Raw genomic sequence first — 25,457 nt, forward strand, 5'->3', positions numbered from 1 at the left:
AGGCAAGAGTTGATTACCAATGGGGGACAGCTGGGCTATATACTGACTCCAGGCAGGCCTGGACCACCTAGCAAAACCCTGTCTCAAAAATAACTAAAGCGAGGCTGGAGAGAACACAGCCGTTATGAGCACAAGCTGCTCTTCCAGGGTTAGGTTTCATTCTCAATACCCACAGGGCAGCACACAACCTTCAGTAACTCCTGTCCCAGAGGATCTGATGCCTTTTCCGGGGTCCACCAGCACTGCACACACACAGTGTACAAACTCACATGCAGGCAAAACTCTCACAGACATAAGAAAAAATGTTAAACCCTTTAAAAACGAAAAAAGGAGAGGAAAAGAAAGAGGGGAGGAGCCGACAGGAAGAGAAAGTGTATCTGAGCCTAGACTTGGGAAATGTAGGATCTCTGTGCAGCTACCCGTAACTAAGCAGGCTCAGGAACTACCTACCACCTACAGTTCCGGTTTCTTTTACCCAACACTGTCTAACTGAGTGGTACCCAAACTCACTCTATAAAATTTAACAGCCAGCCGGGCGGTGGTGGCATACACCTTTAATCCCAGCACTCAGGGAGGCAGAGGCAGGTGGATCTCTGTGAGTTTGAGGCCAGCCTGGTCTACAGAGTGAGTTCCAGGAAAGGCGCAAAGCTACACAGAGAAACCCTGTCTCGAAAAACCAAAAAAAAAAAAAAAAAAAAAAAAAAAAAGCAAAGAAAAAAAAAATGTAACAGCCAATGTAACAGACCATGTCCACATTAACCATCTGCTCAGGGACCAAGAACTTGACTGTCTCCCAGACTACAGGAAGGCCACTATCAGACCTGTCTCGCTCGGGGTGGAAGGACGACACCTTATCAAGCTGAACTCTGTCTCCCTCTAGAACAAGTCAACTAGTGTAGGCAGAGCAACCAAAGCAGCTGCTCCTTCCCCACCCCAGGACCTTGACAAGATGCTGATCGGCATCCTGTGGAAGTTGACCTTCTCTCCATATGAAGAGACTTTCCTGCACAAAGAAAGGAACAAAGAGTAATTTTGGCTCTTTTGGACCTTTTATGTGAAAATCTTTTTCTCCTTTTTTTTCCCCCTTTTCTTTTTTTTGAGATAGGGTTTCTCTGCATATCCCTGGCCATCCTGGAAGTCACTCTGTAGACCAGGCTGGCCTTGAACTCAGAGATCCACCTACCTCTGCCTCGCAGACGCTGGGATGCCTTGTTTCCTCTTGACTCCTCTGGACACTGAGCCCCTTGAATTCTGTCCTTCCTGCCCCCTCTTCCTGACCGCTGGGATTAGATCATTTTGACAAGCATGCTATATTCTTTCCCACTTGCATAACCTCTTCAAAACTAAAAGAGGCAATAGCTGTATGAGATGTTACCTTTAGAGGAAACTGGGTGAAAGGTATACTTTATATTTTTGCAACTTCCTGTAAGTCTATAATTACATCAAATTACAGTTTAAAAAATAAACTAAACCAAAAGAAGCAGATAATTAAAGGTTCGAAGGTAAGTATCTACACATCAGGAAGGGTTGTCAAACTTCCAAAGCTATACCTACATCGGAATTGCCAGACAATGCTATACATCAAATCAGTTTTTCTCTTAAAAAAAAAAAAAATCAGTCCTGTGTAACACCACAATACAGCTTCCAACAGACTCTCAATTCCTACCCTCAAACTGTTCCTAACCATGAAGGCACAGGTTCTGCCAGTGATGAGAAAGCCAGCTGGATCCGGAAAACTGTGACACTCTCTGGGTGTTCCATGTTTCCCAGTAGTAGCTAAAAGGTCAGGCCATGTACAATTTCCCTTTGCAAAGCTGAAAATGCTTGGGATGCTATTTAGCACAGTGAAGCTGAACAGATTGTTTTGGGGGCTTTGGGACCTTTCTTCCTGCAGGGAGGCAAATGTTGCCTAGTGATCTACATCTGAGCATTGAAGTCAGGAACTCTAAATTCCAACCATGGCTGTTTGGTGTCTGGCTCCACAATCCTTAGTAAGTTAGTTAATGCTCTGATCTCCACTCCCTTTCCCAATCAATAGAGACACAAGTAATGAAGGGCTTACCATCCTGCCACACGGCCGAGTGCAAGGGTACGGACCGGGAGCTACAGACAAATGCTGAAGAGAAAGTACCAGCATAAATCTGCCTTTACAGCGTGTTTTCAGACTGTGGAAGCCACATATTTAGATGCAAGCTGCTTTCCCACTGCCCCTTCTGCCTACAGTGGAAGTAAAATAAGCTGTCTCCAGGAGGCTCTGTTCAAGTAGCTCCCTTTCCAACAACGGCAAGCTTCTCTTTAAACACTCTGCTTATCCTTTGCTTAATGGCTTAGAAGTCATCAGAGTTTCCCTTTTTACTTGGTTAAAAGTAATCTGTTCATCTGTGGATAAGGAAGAAATACACAAAGAGAAGAGAATTCTCTGCATTCCCTTTGCACCTCGATGACTCAAATAAATCAAAGTCAGAGGGTTGATCCTATCCAAAGATACTGAGGCATCGCATCAGAAACATTATAGCAATCATGTTACAGAGTTCTATTATTATTGCTGTTGCTTTAAAATAGAAACACAACATTGTGCTGAAGTCTACACTGTCATTTGAGAATTTATTTATTTTTATTTATATATTCATTCAAATGTCTTCTAAGTCTCTATTAAAAGCCATGCAGTGTGGGCTGGAGAGCTAGCTCAGTGGTTAAGAATGCTTCTTCCAGAGGACCCAGGTTCAAGTCCCAGAACACACACAATGGACTACATGAAACTATAAATAAATAAATAAATAAATAAATAAATAAATAAATAAATAAATAAATAAATAAATACATAAATTGCCCAAAGTAGCCAGGCATGGTGGTGCACGCCTTTAATCCCAGCACTCGGGAGGCAGAGCCAAGTGGATTTCTGTGAGTTCGAGGCCAGCCTGATCTACACAGTGAGTTCCAGGACAGGCTCCAAAGCTATAGAGAAACCCTGTCTCAAAAAACCAAAAATAAATAAATAAATAAATAAATAAATAAATAAATAAATAAATAAATAAATAAAATAAAAATTTGCTCAAAGTGCCACAGGGACAAACGGAAGTTAGAGACAATGAAAAATATTAGCCTCCATAAGCTGGGTGTTGTTGCGCATGCTTCTAATCCTAGAACTCAGGAGGCAGAGGCAAACTTGTGTGAGTTTGAGGCCATTCTGGTCAACGTAGTGAGTTCCAGGTCATCCAGTACTACAAAGTGAAGCCCTTTTACCAAAAAAAAAAAAAAAAAAAAAGGTTCAGAGAGAAAGCGGTGCTACGAGTCCCCACAGGAAGCAGCATGATCAGGAAAACAAGCTTACCCAGACACTGGGCTACCCAGTGGGAAAAGAGTTCATTGGGAAGGTATGGAACATAAAGTCAGAGCAGTGATTGTTTTTTTCCATATGAGATCATGGCTAAGCCTCACAGGGTTCAGGAACTCCTTGAAACTGTATGTAGCATATACACACAAACGGACACCTTGTGAACACACAGAGCCCTGCTTTCATTTCAGTTTCAAAGATAAAGAACTGTCTCATTAGGCGCTCATCTCCAAACCTCATTTTCTGTCTTCATCAGAGATGAGTTTCAGAAAAGCTCTTGCTCAGAGACTGGCATTTAAAGGTCAGAAGAGAGTTCCCAAGCTTCTACATCTTCGGGGGAAATAATGGTTCCTAAAAATAAGGGCAAGCAGACAAACAGGACTTCCTTCTTCCATATTCCTTTGCAATGAGCTCAAACCTCCTCCTGCATACTCAGATACCATGGCAACAGTCATTGTACAAACAGGTGGCAGCAGGGACCGGGTCAGGGTGTGTATGTGTAAAGCAGAAAAGGTACCAACTGGGACCAGGACCGCTAACACAGTGGGCCTTTCCTCTCCAGCATCTACTCTTTTGGAAATTCATTTTAGGAATTTTGAAGACTTCTGGAAATTTTCCCCCTAAACAAAGAGCAACCCCAGAAATAAAAATCAGCACTCAAGGAGTACAGTGACACTGAATGCCCACAACCAAACACAGAAGGTGCCTGAACCCTATCTGAATGTCTTCTATAAGCTCAAGGGTTTCTGACTGTTCAGTTTAACCTTACACGCCTTACACTCTTATTTATAAATAAAATCCATTTATAATTCACAACACATATATGGGCAAGCATTTTCCATTGGTATATTTGCCACGATGAGTTTCACACACCTCCCTCAAATCCATAAATCTAGAAGGCAAAGAGAATGAAAACATGGGCATTCCGACATATGAGGGTAGTGCCAGCCAAGGAGTGGGTGGCTCCGGCTCAGCCACACTTGTATTCACTGAACGCAGTATTATATATTACTACGGGCTCTAACTGCACTGCATGGAGCGTCGGATTTTGCAGCTTTCCTTAGCACCTGCCGCTCTTCATCTCACTGTGCACTCCATGTACAAACACACAGAACCAGTTACAGGAGAGCTCACTCGGTCACTATAAGAAAAGGAGGGCTCAGAGGGTAAAGGCGCTTGCCACCAAGCCTGACAACTTGAATTCTATCCCTGGGTCCCCCACAGTGGAAGGTGATAACTGATTCTAGTAAATTGTCCTCTTATCGTCACAAGGGTAATGTGCAGCAACAACAAATAAATAAATGAATGTGACTTTTACAAAAGAAAGGAAGGAATCTAGCCTCACTGGCAGAAGCCTCTAAGACAAACGTCCACACCTCAGGAACAAGCAGGCATCCAGGCCTCACTGATTCTGCAGCACACCTGTCTTTAACACGTCAGGACTGCAGACCATGCAGGATCACAGACGAACAGCACATGATCACAGACCATGACACAAGTTCTCAAAGACATGAAGTCAACTAACGACACCGGATCAAGAATGGTTTTTCGCCGGCGGTGGCGGCTCACGCCTTTAGTCCCAGCACTCGGGAGGCAGAGGCAGGCAGATCTCTGTGAGTTCAAAGCCAGCCTGGTCTACAGAGAGAGATCCAGAACAGCCAGGACTACACAGAGAAACTTTGTCTCGGAAAAAAAAAAAAAAAAAAAAAAAAAAAAGAACGGTTTTTCTTCATAAGTTACTAACTAGGTTGGCAAAATGCTGAGTCCACCAGCTACAGTGAAATACTCAGACAATGCCTGCACTTGGGAGGCAGACGCAGACAGTGAGGGCCTGCCGGACTCCATCTTAAGATTAGAAGCCATCTTTCTACGAGTCAATATAAGTTCATTCCTATTTTCTACAAAACTTAATTTGACCAGGTCTTGTTCCATGTTCTGGAATTTGGCATGTTCCACAGCCTACATCCTGACCTCCACCTGATAGAATAAGATGTTCTGACAAATAAGTTTGAGATGTCCGATCAAGTTCCTACATAACCAAAACTTCACCGAACCCTTGGAAATCCTCCAGCCATGCGGTTTTGGAGGTCTCTCAGTCCACCTTCTCCTATGCTCAATGCGGCTCTTTCAAACCCCACTTTAGGGAGACAACCCTGTCTGACAGAAAATAAAGCTCGCTTAATTATACTAAAAGAATTTGGGTAATGGTTTTTACCCTCCTTCGTGTAGATCTCTGAGTTCAAGGCCAGCCTGGTTTATAGAGCGAGTTCCAGGACTACATAGAGAAACCCTGTCTCCAAAAACCAATAAATAAATAAATAAACGAATGAATAATAAATAAAAAGAAAGTGGTGACAAGAAATATGAAATGGACGTTGGAGAACAATCAGGAGCCTGAGAGACACGAGGAAAACAGGGGGAGGGAGAGAGAGCAGTGTGCAGTGCACAGTGAGACAGACAGACAGTGAGAGGACGGGGGGGGGGGTGGAGAGCAGTGTGCAGTGCACAGTGAGACAGTGAGTGAGAGGACGGGGGGAGAGAGCAGTGTGCAGTGCACAGTGAGACAGACAGTGAGAGGACGGGGGGAGAGAGCAGTGTGCAGTGCACAGTGAGACAGACAGTGAGTGAGAGGATGGGGGGAGGGGAGAGCAGTGTGCAGTGCACAGTGAGACAGACAGTGAGCAAGAGGATGGGGGAGGGGAGAGCAGTGTGCAGTGCACGGTGAGACAGACAGACAGTGAGAGGACGGGGAGGGGAGAGCAGTGTGCAGTGCACAGTGAGACAGTGAGTGAGAGGACGGGGGGAGAGAGCAGTGTGCAGTGCACAGTGAGACAGACAGTGAGAGGACGGGGGGAGAGAGCAGTGTGCAGTGCACAGTGAGACAGTGAGTGAGAGGACGGGGAGGGGAGAGCAGTGTGCAGTGCACAGTGAGTGAGAGGACGGGGGGGAGAGAGCAGTGTGCAGTGCACAGTGAGACAGACAGTGAGAGGACGGGGGGGGAGAGCAGTGTGCAGTGCACAGTGAGACAGTGAGTGAGAGGACGGGGGGGGAGAGCAGTGTGCAGTGCACAGTGAGACAGACAGTGAGAGGAGGGGGAGGAGAGAGCAGTGTGCAGTGCACAGTGAGACAGTGAGTGAGAGGAGGGGGAGGAGAGAGCAGTGTGCAGTGCACAGTGAGACAGACAGTGAGCGAGAGGATGGGGGAGGGGAGAGCAGTGTGCAGTGCATGGTGAGACAGACAGTGAGTGAGAGGGGAGTGGTAGGAGAGAGCAGTGTGCAGTGCACAGTGAGATAGACAGTGAGAGGATGGGGAGGGGAGAGCAGTGTGCAGTGCACAGTGAGACAGTGAGTGAGAGGACGGGGGAGGAGAGAACAGTGTGCAGTGCACAGTGAGACAGACAGTGAGTGAGAGGAGGGGGAGGAGAGAGCAGTGTGCAGTGCACAGTGAGACAGACAGTGAGTGAGAGGAGGGGGAGGAGAGAGCAGTGTGCAGTGCACAGTGAGACAGACAGTGAGCGAGAGGATGGGGGGGAGGTAAAGATAGCCAGGCCACAGAGGCCAAGGTGAGAACGGTCAAGAAACTAAAGAGAAGGAGGAGGAGGAGAAGAAGGGGAAGGGGAAGGGGAAGGGGAAGGGGAAGGGGGAAGAAGAAGAAGAAGAAGAAGAAGAAGAAGAAGAAGAAGAAGAAGAAGAAGAAGAAGAAGAAGAAGAAGAAGAAGAAGAAGAAAAGAAGAAGAAGAAGAAAAGAAGAAGAAGAAGAAGAAGAAGAAGAAGAAGAAGAAGAAAGAGGAGGAGGAAGGAGGAGGAGGAAGAAGAAGGAGGAAGGAGGAGGAGCAGGAGGAGGAGGAAGGAGGAGGAAGAAGAAGGAGGAGGAGGAAGGAGGAGGAGGAAGAAGGAGGAGGAGAACTACTTCCCGAGAACCAAGCACCGGAGCCGCAGGCAGCTGCTGTCACAGAACTGCTAACTGCTGCATGTAACTCACCTCAGCTAAGATGCTAAGCACCGGCCTCTGCTCTACAGCCCATAACTGCACCAAATGCACACATTTGTGCTGTTTTGCATTTTCTTTTACATGCTAGGCTTTCAGAGCTCTATAATTATATTATTATGTATATAAAATAATAAGAGTCCTTTCTGTTATTAAAAAAAGAATTACATTCAGCTAACTTGACAGGTATGAGTGGCACATGCCTATTAAGTCTAGCATTTGGGAGGCTGAGGCAGGAAGACTGCCTTGAGTTCAAGGATAGCCTGGGCTACATAGCAAGACCAGTATCAAACAAAATAGCGCTCGTGCACACAGACCCACACACACACACACACACACACAAAACCTAACTACCCCAGTCAGTTCAATCTCTTCCAATCTCTCCCGACATGCCCTCAATTTCAAACTCTCATAATACCCTCTTCTTTCCTAAAACTCCAACTAAACTTGCCACTGTTGCCCCATTAGTGTGGTTCTCTTGCCCTCCCTTATACCATCATACAAAGTAACTGCTGAAAACCTTGCTAATCCATTAATTAAAGATCTCTACTTCCCATTATGGAGGACTAAATTTAGAAAGCCAAATTCAGCTGGGAGGAAACCATGTGTCACAACAAGGGAGATGAATTCCATGGAAGGGGCTGGGCTCCTGGCCTGTTTCTTACAAAGGCTGACACTAACAACTCTCCTCTGTTCAGAATACAGAGGAACACCCCATGGTAGGGCAGCCACTCATCTGTAATCATCTGGAGAAAACTATTACAGCCTCGGGTCACCAAAGCCACAGGACCTATCAGCAAGCAACTGCCTCAGAGAACAGTCTCTGCTTTCCCCAAACCTCCAATTTAGTCACACAAAAGAAAGGGTGGCAGGCTCACAGTAATTGTACCCTAAAGAAGAGACACTTCCCGCATGCAGGGGTGGCAGTGACTTTACTGGGTCACCAAATGAATATAAAGACAAAAGTAAACACTGTAATTTTCTGTTTTGTTTCTGGCCCGGCCCGGGGGAGTGGTGCCATCTACACAGTCTGTAAACAGTAATAACCCAGATGTAACAAAAGAACAGGGTCCCCCTATCTCTCCGCCCCATCCCCACCCTCCTAATGCCATCCCCCCGAGATTACTCATCTTGAGGAAACACACAGCCGCTTCCCCACAGTCCATATGCTGCTACCAAATGGAAGTGGGTGAGAATCCAAGTTTGCACTGATTCCCCCTTGCTGCTACACAAGCCAGAATCTTTGAGATTCAAGACATTTTTATTTGGTTGGTTTTGTTTTTTAAGGCAGGGTCTTACTACACAGCACAGGATGGTCTGGAACTCACTATATAGCTCAGGCTGGCCTTGAAGTCACAGCGATCTACTTGCTTCTCCCTCCAGTGCTGGGATCACAGTTTTGTGACATTATGTCTGGCTAACAAATTATATCCTCTTCTTGGATTTTTTCTCCTTTTCCCTTTTTCTCAGGACTAGAAATCAAATCCAGAGCCTTATGCTTGCTAGGCAAGTACTCTACCAAGCTATGTCTTTAGCCCTAGAACTCAAGGGAAAAAAGGGGGGGGGGCAGAGAACGAGAAGGAACAGGAAAGAAACTGTGGACTACATAGCATGCTGAAGTCTAGATTCAAACAAGACTGAAATGTTAAAAATAAATAGTGTAAGTGAAAATAGAATCATCCTAACAAACTGCAAGGAGGAAAAGACTAGTCTGAGCGAAGCCTAGGAGTTCATATGAAGCACTGAGGAGGAGAACAATTTCAAGGAGGACCATTACCTGACCAGAGTTCCCGCCAGGTATAGTGCAGGCGAACTCTACACTTCTTCTGGTAACACAGCAGTTTATGCACGACCTGGACACACCGCCTGCGGTAGAAAGAAAAGCCGGGTGAGCCTCAGAGTCCAGCACAGCTCACAGTACTCTCCCTTCGGGGAGGCAGCTTTGCTGGGGTCACTAAGACTGAAGGCAAATATACACACATACCAAAAAAGGACAATCCTGCCAAATTTTTGTCTGTCTGTCTCTCACACACACAACTCCACACTCCCCGCACATACACACAATTTGTGATGTCCATGGGGCTACAACCACTTAGAGGCCTAGAATGGGGTACCACTGCTGGCTTTCCCTGAGTACTCTTCCAGGGAGGAAGAGACATCACAACTATTCTAATGACAGCAAGCGCAGAATGTGGCTGGGCATGGTGGTGAATTCCTGTAGTTTCAGCACTCAAGTGGCTGAGACAACCTGGGCTACACAGGGATATTCTGACTCAAATAAGGAAAAGGGTGGGGTGGGTAGGGCAGCGCAATGGCTCATTGATCAGTAAAGGCACTTGTTGCCAAGTCTGATAACTGAGTTTGATCCCTGCGTCCTACATGGTAGAAGGAGGGAACCAACTTCACATTATGTGCTCACGTGCACGCAGCACAGCCACTGGGGACACACACAGAGAATAAAAAAAGGTTTAAAAAATTGTTTTTCTGAAGGGGCTAGAGATGGCTCTTCCAGAGGACCTGGGTTCAGTTCCCAGCACCCACATGGCAGCTCACTGCTGTCTGTAACTCCAGCTCCAGGGGACCAACATCTTCTGGCCCGTCTGGATACCAGGCATGCATGTGGTATACAAGTGTACATGCAGGCAAGACAAATCTTAGGAAAGGAATGCACAAAACATAAAAAACATTTAGTCTCTAGCTCAAACTCAATTTTAGAAACTTAACTTGTAACTAACCTAATTTTTATTTACATTAAAATCAGGGCTAAAGAGATGGCTCAGCAGGTATCAAGGCTGGCTGTTCTTCCAAAGGGCCCTACTCAGTACCAGCACCCACACAGAGCAGCTTACAGCTGCCCACGACTCCAGCTCCAGGACCGATGCCTTCTGGCCTCTAAATACACTCACACACATGATATACACTCATAAATAAAAATAAGTATTTTAAGTTGCGTTAAAAAAATCTGTTTGGAGGGGCTGGAGAGATGGCTTAGCCATTAAGAGTACTAGCCACTCTTCCAGAGGACCTGGGTTCAATTCCCAGCACCCACATGACAGTTCACAACTGTCTGTAACTCCAAGATCTGACATACAGACATACAAGCAAACAAACACCAATGATAAATTAATTTAACAAGAAAAAAAATCCATTTGGAGCTGGGTGGTGGTGGTGCACACCTTTATCCATGCACTCGGGAGGCAGAGCCCGGCAGATCTGTGAGGTCGGGGCCAGCCTGGGCTACAGAGCGAGATCCAAGACAGGTACTAAAGCTACACGGAGAAACTCTGTCTGGAAAAAAAAAAAAATCCATTTGAGGAGAGGGGCTCATGGGGAAGCACTCCTCCCTAAGGATTTATTTGAAGTTGATGAGAGACATTTTCTGCAACAGTATAGCCAATGGTCATGTAAACAGTCACCACCATGCCTGTAAACAAGTCCAATGAAACTCTGAACCACTGTGATGGCTAATATTGTCAACAAGATCTGGAGTCAGCCTATGAAGGATCAGCTAGATTGGGTTAGGCTGTGAGCATCCCCGTGAAAGACTGTCAAGATTAGTTTAATGGAGGTGGAAGATCTAACAGTGGGCTGCAGCACTCCACAGGCTGAGGTTCCGGAGAAAGGTAGCTGAGCACTGACATTCATCTCTGTATTTCCTGACTGTGAATGCACCTGACTGATGAGCCTTGCTGCCATACATCTGGACCGCCTACATCTGGAACTGTAAGCCAAAAGACCTTAGGTCACTCTGTCAGAGAATTTTGCCACAGCAACAAGACAAGTAACTTGCACAGTCACACACATAATATATGAAATTAGAAGGAAAGAGCTGAGAAGAGGAAGGAGATTAGCAGGAATGGAAGGGAGAGAGGAGAGTGGATACGATTGAAATATATTATGTACAAGTATGAAAGTATAATGAAACCCATTATTATATATATAACATAGGCTAATGGAAACACCAATTCTGAAACTAGGCATGGTGACTCATGCCTGTAATCTCAACACTCAAAAGGTGAAGGCAGGAGGGTCATAAAGTCAAGGTCATCCTTGGTGGCACGGCAAGTTCCAGGCCAGCAAGGGCTGGGTTAGACGGCCGCAAATATAAACGATGGCACCTGCCTTTGGTCCTGGCACTCGGGGAGCAGAGGCAGGTGGATATCTGTTAAGTTTGGGGCCAGCCTGGTCTACAAAGCGAGTTCCAGGACAGCCAGGGCTGTTACACAGAGAAATCCTGTCTTGAAAAAAACAAAACAGAGTTCAAGATCATCCTCAGCTACAATAGTAAGTTTGAGGCCAACTTGTGCTACAAACAAAGCAAAACAAAATACTGTGTTGCTGTGATATGCATAACTGAATAGCTTAGTAACTGGACTACTGACCACTAGTAGCTGCTGACACATAACTAGTTACTTGGTTGGTGCAACTAAGAACTGAACTTATGTGTGCTCCCTGCACCCTTAGGCTGATTTTTGTTTTCATTCGTGTGTGTGTGTGTGTGTGTGTGTGTGTGTGTGTGTGTGTATTGGGTTTTGTTGTTGATATTTTTTGGTTTTTTGAGACAGGGTTTCTCTGTGTAGCCCTGTCTGTCCTGGAACTCGCTCTGTAGACCAGGCTGGCCTCGAACCCACAGAGATCTGCGGGGATTAAATGCACATGCCACCTCGCTCAGCTGCTCTTAAACTCTTGGTCCTCCTGTCTCCACCTCCCAAGCAATGGTATTACAGACAGTTCTTATGGGGTGCTGGAGATCAAAGCCAAGGCTTCATGCACACCAAGCAAGTATTCTATCAAACAAACTATATCCCCAGCCTGTGTTGAAATAGGGTCTCATGTAGACCAAGGTAGTCTTGAACATGGTATGGAGCTAAGGGATAAGGCAGGGAAAAAATACAGAAAAAAAATATGGGGACATGGACAGGAAAGACAACTCCTACTCCAGATTCTGGTTAAAGCCTCACCCCAGCTGCGAAGCAAGAGGTTACTGGCACAGATAATTCTAAAACATCAATTAAGCAGGATTAAGGCCTGAATGTGTATGACTCTGGGTAGGGCTACCTTTCACTCCAGATGTTCATTTTGTTTCAGTGGAGAACTTCTAACTTTCTGCACTACATCCCTGTGCTCTAGAAGTGACCTTACCCATTGCAGGAAACACCTAGTATCTCATTTAGATTCCCAGCAACCCTTTGAAGAAAACTGCTTCAAAACCCACCATATGGCACCACTGACTACTCTGAGTTCAATGGTTGTCTCTAGGGAAGCTCAATCATGCACTCAGGCCTTTCTTAACGCCTTACCCAATTCTGTCTCTTTCTCTTAAATCTTGGGCTTAAAATCTATTTTATACAAATATTTCCAGAAGCTGGGCTGAAGTGCCTAGCTTGCCTAGCCTGAGTGCAGTCTGGGTTCAACACTTAGCCCTGTAAAAGCTAGGCACACCAGCAACCATCTGTAATCCTAACACTGTGGAGGTGGAGGCAGGATGAAAACTGGGAGTTAAACTGGAGCTTACATATGGAGGAAGTAAACACACTTCATTATGTTTGACTACAGTGCACTGTTAGGTAGGTGCTTTAATTTCTCCAGAGCAGTGGTTCTCAGCCTTCCTAATGCTGCAACCCTTTAATACAGCTCCGCATGTTGAGGTGACCCCAACCATAAAATGATTTTTATTACTGCTTCATAACTAATTTTGCTACTGTTCTGAATTGTAATGTAAACATCTGCTTTCCAATGGCTTTGGGTGACCCCTGTGAAAGGGTAATTCCACACAGACACACACACACACACACACACACACACACACACACACACACACACACACACGCCCCAACGAGGGCTGAGACTCACAGGATGAGAACCACTTCTCTGGGTGGTTACTTTGGCTCTTACCTTTCATAGCGAAGTCAGTACTGTTCTGGTTTTTGTTTTTTCTTTCCCCCTGCTTCTTGACTTTTTTCCCCCTTTGAGATGGTCTCACAATGTAGCCCTGGCTGGAACTCATTCTGCAGACCAGGCTGGCTTCAAACTCACAAAGATCCTCCTGCCTCTGCCTCTCAAGTGCTGGGATCAAAGGCGTGCACCATCACGCCTGGCCCTTTTTTCTACTTATTTTCCCTTTGCAAAGAGGTCCAAGAAATGACTCAAAGTGAGTTTAAGACCGACCTAAGATACTTGAGATCCTGTTTCAAACACACCAACAAAGAAACAAAAAAAAAAAAAAAAAAAAAAATGGAAATAAACTCCAAATCTACTATGTACTGGCTTGTCCTAAAATTCTTTTCTACAGCAAAGCAAAATATCTGATCTCACCTGAACTGAGGTTCCTAAAAGACTAGGGGACTCCTCAGGCTGCTCCAGGTGACATCTTGTCTTTGTCTGTTGGGTAAGGTTTGCTCTAGAGCCCAGGCAGACCTCCATTCTCCCTAGAGCTGGGATTCGAAATCCAGGCCACTACACCCAGCTGAGGCCTACCCTGTGTATTCACTCATTCTCTAGAAACCGTTCCAACATGAAAGAATAAAGGAGAGAAGGGGAAAACAGAAGCACCAAATAAGCCAAGGGAAAACCTGGCAGGAGGGGGCTTTGTCCAGCCTGTTTGGTTTGCAGAAGTTTTCTAATACATTCAAGTACACTGCAGCTGAATGGCAGCTTCAAGTAGAGGGTACTTCCTGAGACAGAGGTGCAACTCTCAGACTCTGTGCCCTTAGTCTAAGGCAAGGATGTCTAAAATATTACTTGCATCTGTCTATGGGCCAATCCGATCACTGAATAAGCTGAATAAGGGTAGCTACTCTTTGGGGCCTCCTAGCAAAGGTGAAAAGAAACAGAACACGACTAACCTTCCTCTGAGAGGTGAGAGCCAAAGGGACCCGCTGGGGGCATTGCGGTGCCTAACAGCGCACCAAAGGTAAACGCTAAAGAGTTTACACTCAGTTCGAAAACTGATGTCCGAAATTTAAACCAGGTGTGGTGGCACATGCTGGTAATCCCAGCCTGAAGGAGGACTGTCAAGAGAGCAGGGCAGCCTGGACTACACAGAAAATACTAAGTGCGGGGCTGGAGATGTTTCATCAGTTAAGCGCACTGGCTGCTCTCCCAGAGGATTCAGGTTCAAATCCCAGCACCATCCATAGCTCCAGTTCCGAGGGGTCCAATGCCCTCTTCTGGCCCTCTTGGGTAGTACATGCAAGCAGATGAAACACACATACACATAAAATAAAAATAAATGTTTTAAAAAGAAAGTATTAGGCCATCCAAAGCTACACTGCAAGACTTCTGTCTCAAAACAACAAAGTATCAGGCCAGTGAGATGGCTCAGCAGTGAAAGCAGTTTCCATGCGGTCCTGCTGACCTGAACCCATGCAAGAAAGCGTGGATGCAATGCCACAGCTGCAGTCCCGACACTCCTACAGCACGCTGCTACGAGGTGAAGACAGAATTACCCAGAACCCTGTGAACCAGGAAGCCTCAAGTACACAGTACAGGGGAAACAACAGAAGCGATTCTGCCTCAACGAGGCAGGAGAAGCAACTCCCTAAAATTGTCTGATGGTTTCATATTTCACCATAACACATACATACCCACATAAAATGTTTAGCAATCAGAGAAATTAAAAAAAAAAATCTAACCTGTTCTGAGACTGACTACCCAGGAATACAAATTCCAAGTAAACCATCCTTCCAGTTTCCAAACTATTTTTTTTTTGTTTTTGTTTTTCTTCTTCTTGTTTTGGTTTTGAGTTTTTTTTTTGTTTTTCAAGACAGGGTTTCTCTATTTCTCAGTTCTGACTGCCCTGGAGCTCACTCTGTAGACCAGGCTGGCCTCAAACTCACAGAGATCCACCTGCCTCTGCCTCCTGAGTGCTGGGATTAAAGGCGTGCGCCGCCACCGCCCGGCTTCATTTCCTTATTTTTTTTTTTTTTAAGAAATGGTGACATGATCTCATCTGATGGAGCTGCCATCTCCTGCAGTGTGACCTTGGTCACAGTGTCTGAGCTTTAAACTACTAGCAGCTGGGGAGGGGGATTCCTGAGAGGATTCTGTTCTCCTGGACAATGGCAGTTGCTGTGGTTAAAGGTAGCTTTAACTAAATCTCTTTCATTCTAATAAAACTCGAGATTCAAAGGCTAGGGTGAAAACCTGCTATCTTGGGGTTAGAGATAAACGCTAAACGTTCTCTCTTTACCGCCATCAGGAAGCTTCTCTCCTTACACACCGCCTCAACTAAAAAACCCACACGAAGCTCCTCCCTGCTACTTCCTGTCAACTAGTTCCTAAGCCAGTCTCTCTGAACTGAGGTTAATTTTATTTAATTAATGCAAATACAACACATCTTTGCCTAGTTAAACAAATTTCCCACAACAATCTGCTAAATGATAGCCTCATCTGAGCCATGATTTGCCTTAGCCAATCTATAGAAGCTTCTATCAATATCTCCATACCTGAGTGATTGGGTCCCAGCTGTGAATGCTGCTGCTGCAGCTAAGAGGACGGCCACTCACACACCCCGTGGTCAGGAGTGCACGCCAGTGCCTCCCGCGTGGGCTGAACCTGGACACACACACACCTTAGCTGCTGTGGACACTCCAGAGCAGTGCTGAGACACTTACTTCCTACAGCCCCGTTTATGCCCCTTATTGAAGGCTATGAAACAACACTCCAAAAAGGCTCTCTTGCTGTCTCACATTCACCTAACAGGTATGCTGTTAGCCTTGTGCTCACAATGACTCAGATATTTACCAAGCATAATGATAATTTTAACAAGTGGCATATGCCAAGGAGGGCAAAACACTTTTTCTTTCTTTTATTTAACTTTATTTTATGTGCATTGGTGTGAAGATATCAGATCCCCTGCAACTGGGGTTACAGACAGTTGTAAGCTGCCATGTGGGCGATGGGAATTGAACCCAGGTCCTTTGGAAAAACAAGCAGAGCTCTTAACTGCTGAACCATCTCTCCAGCCCTGGTAAAACACTTATGATCCCAGCACTCAGGAAGCTGAGGCAGGAGGCTGGACAGTTTGAGGCCAGCCTGGGTTACATTGCAAGACTGTATAAAAAAGAAAATAAAAGAAAAGAAAATCAACAATTGTTACATCCTTAAAAACACACACTGGCAGAAGATTCCAAATTGACTGCTTCTTGCGTGTCTCTCCCACGCACATAGTGGTTTCCTAGTCTAAGGAAGCCAGCCCTGCCTTCTCCAACTTCTCCTGACTTTCCTCTTCTCCTGCATCATTTGTGGAACCAGTCTTAAAAAAGAAGGGGAGTGGGCTTAAGTCTTCCACGGAAGAGTGAGTTAGGAAGATTTATTTTTCTGAATTCATTTCTCCTCAAACCCTGTGGTAACAACAGGGATGGCAACAGGAAGCGAGAAGAGCAGGAGCAGAAATGAACATTACACTTGGCGCTTTCTTCTACTGTTACAGCAAGACTCGTCTCCCCTGGGAGAGCCCCTTCCCTGTCACTGCCATCCCTACAACATGCAGACACAAGGAAGAAACGTCTCAGTGCTGCTCCAGGCTCTGACTCCACCATGGGGTTATAAACTTATCTGAAAGGGAGGAATTCATTGGCTTTCAAGCCCTCTTGGTGCTGCTGAGCTGCTGTACATAATGAGAAGTGAGAACAGCAACCTGGCCTGCCGCCCAGCAGGGAGCAGACAAGTTCACCTAAAAAGGACGCCACCGCGATGGATGCTCCAAATACCAAAACTGAGGAAGGAAATGGAAGCGGGGGAGGGGAATCTGGAACACATCCGGGATACAGGCTTTGAGACAGTGAATTCTGCCTAACCTTCTTCTCTTCATTTTCACCATCTTCCATAACCTCAGAACGGTCAACCAGGGAGCAGGTGGAGAAGACAGCAGTACAGAAACGTTCTGGGACAAAGCCGGGAAGCACAGGTTAGGTCTGGGGAGAACAGAACGTGCACGGTACGCTGGTGGCGGGTTCAGGTGACAGATGAACACTGTAACATACACCCCTCTGCAGCTCTTCCCCGCCTGAACTAGTCAAGCTGACCCATCTGATCCTCTTTTCCTACGCATCCACATAGAGAAAACTCCTAGGCTTCTGTATGGATTAGGCCAAATGGAGCTTTCCCCCGAGGTCCTGCCAACGTGGTCACTCTATATATACCTTTCTTTTGTTCCTTATTTTAAAAAAATGCTGAGAATACAACCTTGAGATCAGAAGAAATGAGTATGCATCCTGCTTATGCAACTCATTAGCCATGCAACCGTAATACCGTTTGAAACATGATTCGTGGCAATCCTAGCCTCCTAGAACTCACATCCTCTGTCTCAGATGAAATAATTTACAAGGAAATGTGTTCCTTAGAAAGTCCAGTATCAAGGTGCTGGCACCTAGGAAGGGAGAATATTCTATGCATCATTCATAGTGGAAGACAGAAGAAATAAGGACAATAAGCTTGCACACAGTTGTGCACACAAACATGCACCAGGAGGAAGGGAGGAAGAGAAGGTGTGCATGAGCCCACAACCTCTAGTCCTTTGTCAGTTGCCACTGATCCATCCACTCAGGAGAGAGGCGCTCTCACTATCTAGATACCTCTCATTAGGCCACATCCCAACACTGCTGCACTGGAGTTTCCAAAACATGACTTAGAAGTAACAATCAAACAAAGCACTATTGAATAATTCCCCCCACATTATAACCATGTGACCAGAAGAAATGCAGAGTAACAGAGGCTGCCTCTTCCATCTAGAGTACTACACTCCTTTCTCTGTTGGATTACTCACTTTGAAGAAAGCTAACTGCCATATCCACCAACCTCTAAAGAGATCCAGGTAAAGAACTGCAGCCTGGGCCAGCAGGATGGCTCAGCTGGTAAAGATGCCTGCCACCAAGCCTGAGAACCAAGTTTGACCCCTCAGGACCCACATGGCAGAAGGAAAGAACTGAATGTTGCAAACTGTCCTCTGACCCTCCCCCGCCCCACACACACACACATCTAGAAAACACCTAAGCAAGACTTACCAATAACTAACTATTAAGTGAACATGGAAGCAAGTTCTCCAACCCAGGAAGAACTTCACTGGCCTTCAGCCCCAGCTAACACTTTTTCCACGGCCTTCTGAGGCAAACTGACACAGTTAGGCTGTACACAAGTTTCAGGCCAGGACAAGGGTTGTAGTTCAGCTGGTAGTGCTTGCCTATATGCACAAAGATCTGGGTTCATGCCTAGCACCACATAAAAGACGCCTGGAAAGCATATGCTTGCAACCCTACATTCAGTAAACAGAAGCTAAAGGATCAGAAGCTCAAGGTCATCCTTAGCTTCACAGCAAATGCCAGCCTGGGATACATGAGAATCAGTCTAAAATAAATAAATTGTAGATCCAGGAGAAGTCTTACGCTAAAAATATCCAGTTGAACTTTTCATAGATTGCTAAACCACAGAAGCTGTGAAATTATGAATATTCATTTTAAACTACTAGGTTCTGGAGTACTTTGGTACACTAATAGATAATACACCTATAAAGGACAGTGACAGCCCAAGATTTACAGTGAGAAATTTAGGAGCTAGGTCTGGTGGCGCACACCTTTAATCCCAGAACTTGGAAGGCGCAGGTGGATCTCTGAGTTTGAAGTTAGCCTGGTCTACAGAGTTCCAGGACACCCTGGGCTATACAAAGAAACCATGTCTCCAAAAAAAAAGAAAAGAAAAGAAAAATAGAGAAAAATGTTTTTATCTAGCATGATGGAGCACACTTGTAATCGCAGTACTTGGGAGAAAGAAGCAGAAGGATAAGAAGTTAAAGTCATTTTTACTGACATGGGGTTCAAGGCCACCCTAGCTACATGAGACCCATCTTAAAAACAAAATGGTGGGAAAAACTGGATTCACGTGTAAAAGACAGTCTAAGAATAACCCCGAGAAAAGCACCTAAACTCAGCCTCAGTTTCCTTAGTTATAAAACAAGAAACTAAAATTACAGTGATTTATAATAGAAAAGTAAATAGTACATTTATATAACACATACACTACAGTGATTTATAATACAAAGCAAACGGTACATTAATATAACACACACACACATACACAAAGAGTTTTTTCGTTTTTCAGACAGGTTTTCTCTGTTTAGCTCTGGCTGTTATGGAACTCACTCTGTAGACCAGGCTGTCCTTGAACTCATAGATGTGCCTGCCTCTGCCTCCGAAGTGCTGGGATTTAAGGTGTGTGCCACCATGGCCTGGCTAAATAGCATATTTTAAAATTAGGAAATACCTAGGAGTGATGATGCACACCTGTTATCCCAATAACAACTTACAAGCTGAAGCAGGAGGATCACAGTTTGAGGTTAGCCTGGTTTGCACAGCCGAGGTCTCACAACAACAACCCAGTTAATAACATGGTAGGGCTGGAGAGGGCTCAGAGGGTAAAGGCCCTTGCCACCAAGCCTAACAACTGAGTTCAATCCAGGGCACTCCATGGTGGAAGGAGCCAACAAATTCTGTCAATGTGTCCTCTGTCCTGATGAAGCACATGTACACACACACACACACAAAGATCATGAACATAAAGAATAATAACAAATAGAACTGGGTGTGGTGGACAGCCAGAGCAATATAGTAAAATTCTGTCTCAGGAAAACAAACACAATAATAAATAAAATTTAAAAACAAATGAAGGAAGAAAGAAAAGAAAGTAACAAGTCAGAAAGTTTATAGTAAAAACATTTCTAATCCCTAAGGGTACTGCTTTCCAAAGGCTCTATCTAAAATAAGCAGAAATTCATCTGCTAAGTAGTATAAAAAGTAGTTTCAGCCGGGCGGTGGTGGCGCACGCCTTTAACCCCAGCACTCGGGAGGCAGAGGCAGGCGGATCTCTGTGAGTTCGAGGCCAGCCTGGGTTACCAAGTGAGTTCCAGGAAAGGCGCAAAGCTACACAGAAAAACCCTGTCTCGAAAAACCAAAAAAAAAAAAAAAAAGAAAGAAAAGAAAAGTAGTTTCATTGGTCTTTGAATTAAAGTCAAGCATCAGACTTCTAAACACCCAAAAAGTATGGCAAACTATAACTTATTAATCCAAAAGTAAAATTTATATTATTACACTAGACCTAGGAAACCAAGCATATACAATTTGTAAGCAATCTGAAAAGCTGATGGTCTGGTCTGTGTAAAGTTCTGTACATATCTATGTTGTAGAATATTATTTTAAGGTTATTATTTTTATTTGTTTAACGCTGTGAAGGTGTGTTACTGTACCTGTCTAAAACACCTGATGATATAATAATGAGATGAACAGACAATAGTGAGGCAAGAGAGAGAAATAGGTGGGGCTGGAAGGCAGAGAGAATATATAGAAGGAGAAATCTGGAAAAATAGGAAGTAGCCAGAGAAGGAGGAGGACTCCAGGGGCCAGCCACCCAGCTACACAGCCAGCCACTGAGTAAAAGTAAGATTTACAGAAGTAAGAGAACAGGAAAAGCCCAGAGGCAAACGACAGATGGGGTAAGGTAAAGAAAGCTGGCAAGAAACAAGCCAAGCTAAGGCTGGACATTTATAAGTAAGAATAAACCTCCGTGTGTGGTTTATTTGGGAGCTGGGTGGCAGGCTCCCCAAAAAAGCCAAAACAAGCAACATATCTACACCCCTGACACTGGGATAAAGTATGACAAGTTAGCATACCAACTGCACGTTCAGGAGGAAAAAGGAAGGTATTAATTCTGTTGTCAGATTTAACTTGAGCTGTGTGTGTATGTGTGCGCGCGCATCCAAGGTCTCAAATGACTCAGCTTTACCTCAAAATACTATGTACCTAAGAATGGCCTTGAACTTCTAATCCTTCTGCCTCCACCCCTCAAGTGCAAGGATTACAGGCCTGCACCAATATGCCTGTCCTGAGCTGCTTCTAAAGGAAGAAGACTAGACACACCTGGAGTGACATTAATGTGTCACAGCTGTTCAAAAGTGTCAAAGACTGCAAAAGCAGCAGGGAAAACGGGAAATTCAATGGCCTACCTAAACCTCATGAAAATATGATGACTTTCAGGAGTGTCTCATGCCCTCAAGTAAACAACGGCGATGGATAGTCAGACCTCGTTAGTTCAGCCTGGCCCCTGGAGACACAGTCTGCCCCCTAGTAGGGATCTAGGTTATCAAGACAATGGGTGCTAAGAACAGATCTAAAGGTCTCTCCTGACCTCTAGCCACCCTCAAATTCTAGTGACTGCTTTGGTGCTAGCACAGAGAAAATGACATGGCATGCCAGTTCCACGTGTCTTCCGAATGTGACAGTCTCTTGTGATTCTGCTTCAAGTCATCTATCCACATCTCCACGCAGTGAGCTTAAAAGTGATAATGAAGCCGGGCGGCGGTGGAGCGCTCCTTTGACCCCAGCACTCGGGAGGCAGAGGCAGGCGGATCTCTGTGAGTTTGAGTCTAGCCTGGTCTACAGAGAGAATTCCAGGGCAGTCAGAGCTACACAGAGAAACCATCTCTCAAAAAAAACCAAGCCGGGCGGTGGTGGCGCGCACCTTTAATCCCAGCACTCGGGAGGCAGAGGCAGGTGGATCTCTGTGAGTTTGAGGCCAGCCTGAGTTACAGAGCTAGTCCAGGACAGGCTCCAAAGCTACAGAGAAACCCTGTCTCAAAAAACCAAAAAAAAAAAAAAAAAAAAAATTAAAGTGATAATAAAGAGATATGCAGAACCCAAAATATAGTTTGTACTTTTCCCCTTCTAAAATGACTAACACAATGATTCTTGGTATTTCTTCACACACAAATGTTTCCTTCCTTTCCTTTTTTAAAGACTTGTTTTCTTTTCAATCACATGTATGTGTGTGGGTATATACACATGAGTATGGGTTCCCAGAGAGGCTAGAGGTGTCAGAAAGCCTGGAAATAGAGTTAGAGGCTATTATGAGCTGCACCACATGGGTGCTGGGAATTGAACTTGGGTCCTATGGAACCGAACGGCATATGGAAGGGCAGCTTGCACTCTTAACCACTGAGTCATCTCTCAGACCAATGTGTTTTTCTTGAAGTCAAACAGACCATAAATTTTCTACCACTTGACTCTTTACAGTAAGTCTGCACATATAAAATGAACCATGGCACTTACACATACAGATCCATAGGGAACTCCTTCATCATGTGTGTTACAATGAACTCCACCATCAGGTCTAAAAGGGGAATGGAGAAAAATGGCTTCAGGCACGATGAAATTCACTCCTTACCTTTGAGTTGCGGGGGGGTGGGGGGGGACATTTCTCAAAGCTGTGAGTACCTTGTTCTCACAATAAATGGCATCCCCCACCTTCACACTGAATGACATCCCCTGCCAACATCTATCTGCATGAATCCAATTTATTTGCTATGCCATTTTTTTTTAACACTTGCCATTTGGAAATTACAAGTAAAATGCTTCACGCACTAAGTTTCAGCAAATGGTTCACTCTCTTGTAAGTTAACAAACTAAACATCCACTCTCTTGTTTCTAGAAGGACCTGCCAATAACTTTAGATACAAGGGAAACTTCATTGTTCACGTATCTCATACCACAGCACAAATACAGAATGCTGGAGGGAAGTCTGAGACCAGAGCAGTGAGGCAAGCATGGAGGGAAGTGTGGAGCTCTCCCACACATGCGCAGACTTGGGCTATCCAAACTCACTGGCACCCCGTTGGACAGAAGTGGACTGAAATGGTCTGTGGGGCTCTTGGTCAACAGAGCTTATTATATAGTCTTAATTACTGTTTCTAAATCAGGAACTGACGTTGAACAGCCAAGTGAAACTGAGATGAAGACTTCTACCAATTCCCCTGAGGAAAATGCATATTTGGGGGCAGACAGAAGGACCCGGGATGCAGCCCTATCTACCAGCTCAGCCCCATCTCAACTACATTTACTCAAGGGAAGTTTTCCATGTCTGAACCTCAAATTTAAACCTTCTAACCTTTTGACACATCAATGCAGACCAAGAAAGAGAAACAAGGATTTGAAATCAGGCTAGAGAGATGGCTCAGTGGTTAAGAGCACTGGCTGCTCTTCTAGAGGTCCTGAGTTCATTTCCCAGCACCCATATGGTGGCTCACAACCACCCATAATAAGGTCTGGTGCCCTCTTCTGGTCTGCAGGGATACATGCAGGCAGAACACTATATACATATAAATACATAAATGTAAAAAGAAAAAAGAATTTGAAATCTTGGTGACAAGCGGTCATACTCATTTTCCTCCCAGGAGAGATTTTTTTTCTTTTTTTTTTTCTTTTTTCTTTTTTCTTTTTTTTTTTTTTTTTTTGAGCAACAGCATCCTTTCATTGAGCTCTCTAGTCATTGGGGTTGATTTACAGAATACACGATAAACAAAATTTCTTATGTAACACGATGAGGAAAAAGCACATCATCCAAAACCTTCATCATGAAAAGCTGTCAATGCCTCAGAAAATGCCCTTCTATACTCACTCACCCAGGACTGCACACACCAGGGGACGGCAAGGAAGGTTCTTGTCAGCTGCCTTCTTCCTGTGTCTCATCGGCTTCCGAAACACACACAGGGAGAAGAAAGGGAGTTAGCAGACACTTGAACCGAAATCCAGTGGTTTATCATGTTTCTCAAGCAAACCCAATCTCTCTTACAGAGGTTTACTCTACATAGTCTACCTTGTCTTGCTCTTTCTGGTGGCAGGGGTAAGGAGGGGAAGGTCAGAGAAGTGCTTCTGAGTTATCAATGAAGGCCTCTGACAAAATACGATTTACAGGGCTGCAGAGATGGCTCAGCACCCAAGAGCACTGGCTGCTCTTCCAAAGGACCCAGGTTCAATTCCCAGCACCCACATGGCTGTTCACAACTATCTGTAACTCCAGTTCCTGGGGATCTGACACCCTCTTCTGGCCTCCTCAGGCACCAGGAATGTAAGTGGTACACAGACATACATGTAAGCAAAGCACTCATACACATAGATAAAAAATAAATTTAAAAAGTAAAAACTAAATAAATAAAAAGAGGCGAGGATGGCTGCAGCTCCACAGACAGCAACTGTAGCAGTCTGGGGGTGGGGGGGAGTTTCACACTGAAACCACGCTGTGATCCTTTTAACTCAACTCTAGTCGAGCTTCATCTTCCATTCGCTCCACCTCTCAGGTGAGTAAAGCAGACTGTTGTCTTATTAAATAAAAACCATACTACATAGCTGGGCGTGGTGGGCGATACCTGTAACTCTAGCATGAAGGAGCTGGAAGCAAGAGAATCAGGAGTTCAAGGCCAGCTCACACTACACAGTGTGGCTGAGGCTAGTCTAGGCTACAAAAGACTCAATATCCAGGGGGAGCATGGCTTAAAAAGATGGCTCAGCAGTTTAAGGCACTTGTCACCAAGCCTGACAACCCAAGTTCAAGTTCTGGGACCCATGTGATAGAGGGAGAGAACTAACTCCACTCCTGCAGGTCGTCCTGACACTCACACTTCCTCTCTGCCACATGCACATAGAGGCAGAGAGGTGTAAGTGCATGTACACACACGCATGTGCACACGCACACTAAATGTAATTTTTAAAATAATGAAAAATTAAATAAATACTGCCTTTTGAAAATAAAAGGCTCACCGGGCGGTGGTGGCATACGCCTTTAACCCCAGCACTCGGGAGGCAGAGGCAGGCGGATCTCTGTGAGTTCGAGGCCAGCCTGGGCTACCAAGTGAGTCCCAGGAAAGGCACAAAGCTACACAGAGAAACTCTGTCTCAAAAAACCAAAAAAAAAAAGGAAGAAAGAAAGAAAGAAAGAAAGAAAGAAAGAAAAGAAAGAAAGAAAGAAAGAAAGAAAGAAAGAAAGAAAGAAAGAAAGAAAGAAAACAAAAGGCTCAGACTTGGATATTTTTTAAACTCTATATTATTATATACTCCAGTATTACTATAGTAGCAATTTGGTTGTAGATATTTCTTTTTTCTTTTCTTTCTTTCTTTTTTTTCCCCCCTTCTGTTTCGTTTTGCTTTTGGAGACAGGGTTTCTCTATGTAGCCTGAGCTGTCCTGGAACTCACTCTGTAATCTAGGCTGGCCTTGAACTCAGAGAGCTGCCTGCCTCTGCCTCCTGAGTGCTGGGATTAAAGGCGTGCACCACCATCATCCAGCTGGTTGTAGATCTTTCTATCCTCAGCTGAGCAA

The 25,457-nt window shown here is 44.9% G+C and overlaps 1 protein-coding gene across 1 annotated transcript in view; it reads right to left on the reverse strand.

The window, feature by feature from the left end:
- The window catches only part of Armh3 (armadillo like helical domain containing 3), a 175,499-nt gene that overhangs the window by 114,512 nt on the left and 35,530 nt on the right, over positions 1-25,457 (reverse strand). The window contains exons 13-15 of the mRNA XM_037207348.1: positions 23,766-23,835; positions 22,417-22,477; positions 9,099-9,187 (exon numbers count right to left, since the gene is read on the reverse strand). Of these exons, the coding sequence (XP_037063243.1) occupies positions 9,099-9,187; positions 22,417-22,477; positions 23,766-23,835 (220 nt within the window). The remainder of the gene's footprint in view (positions 1-9,098; positions 9,188-22,416; positions 22,478-23,765; positions 23,836-25,457) is intronic.

Source organism: Peromyscus leucopus, chromosome 1 (genome assembly GCF_004664715.2).
Source record: "Peromyscus leucopus breed LL Stock chromosome 1, UCI_PerLeu_2.1, whole genome shotgun sequence".
NCBI classification, from domain to species: Eukaryota; Metazoa; Chordata; class Mammalia; order Rodentia; family Cricetidae; genus Peromyscus; species Peromyscus leucopus.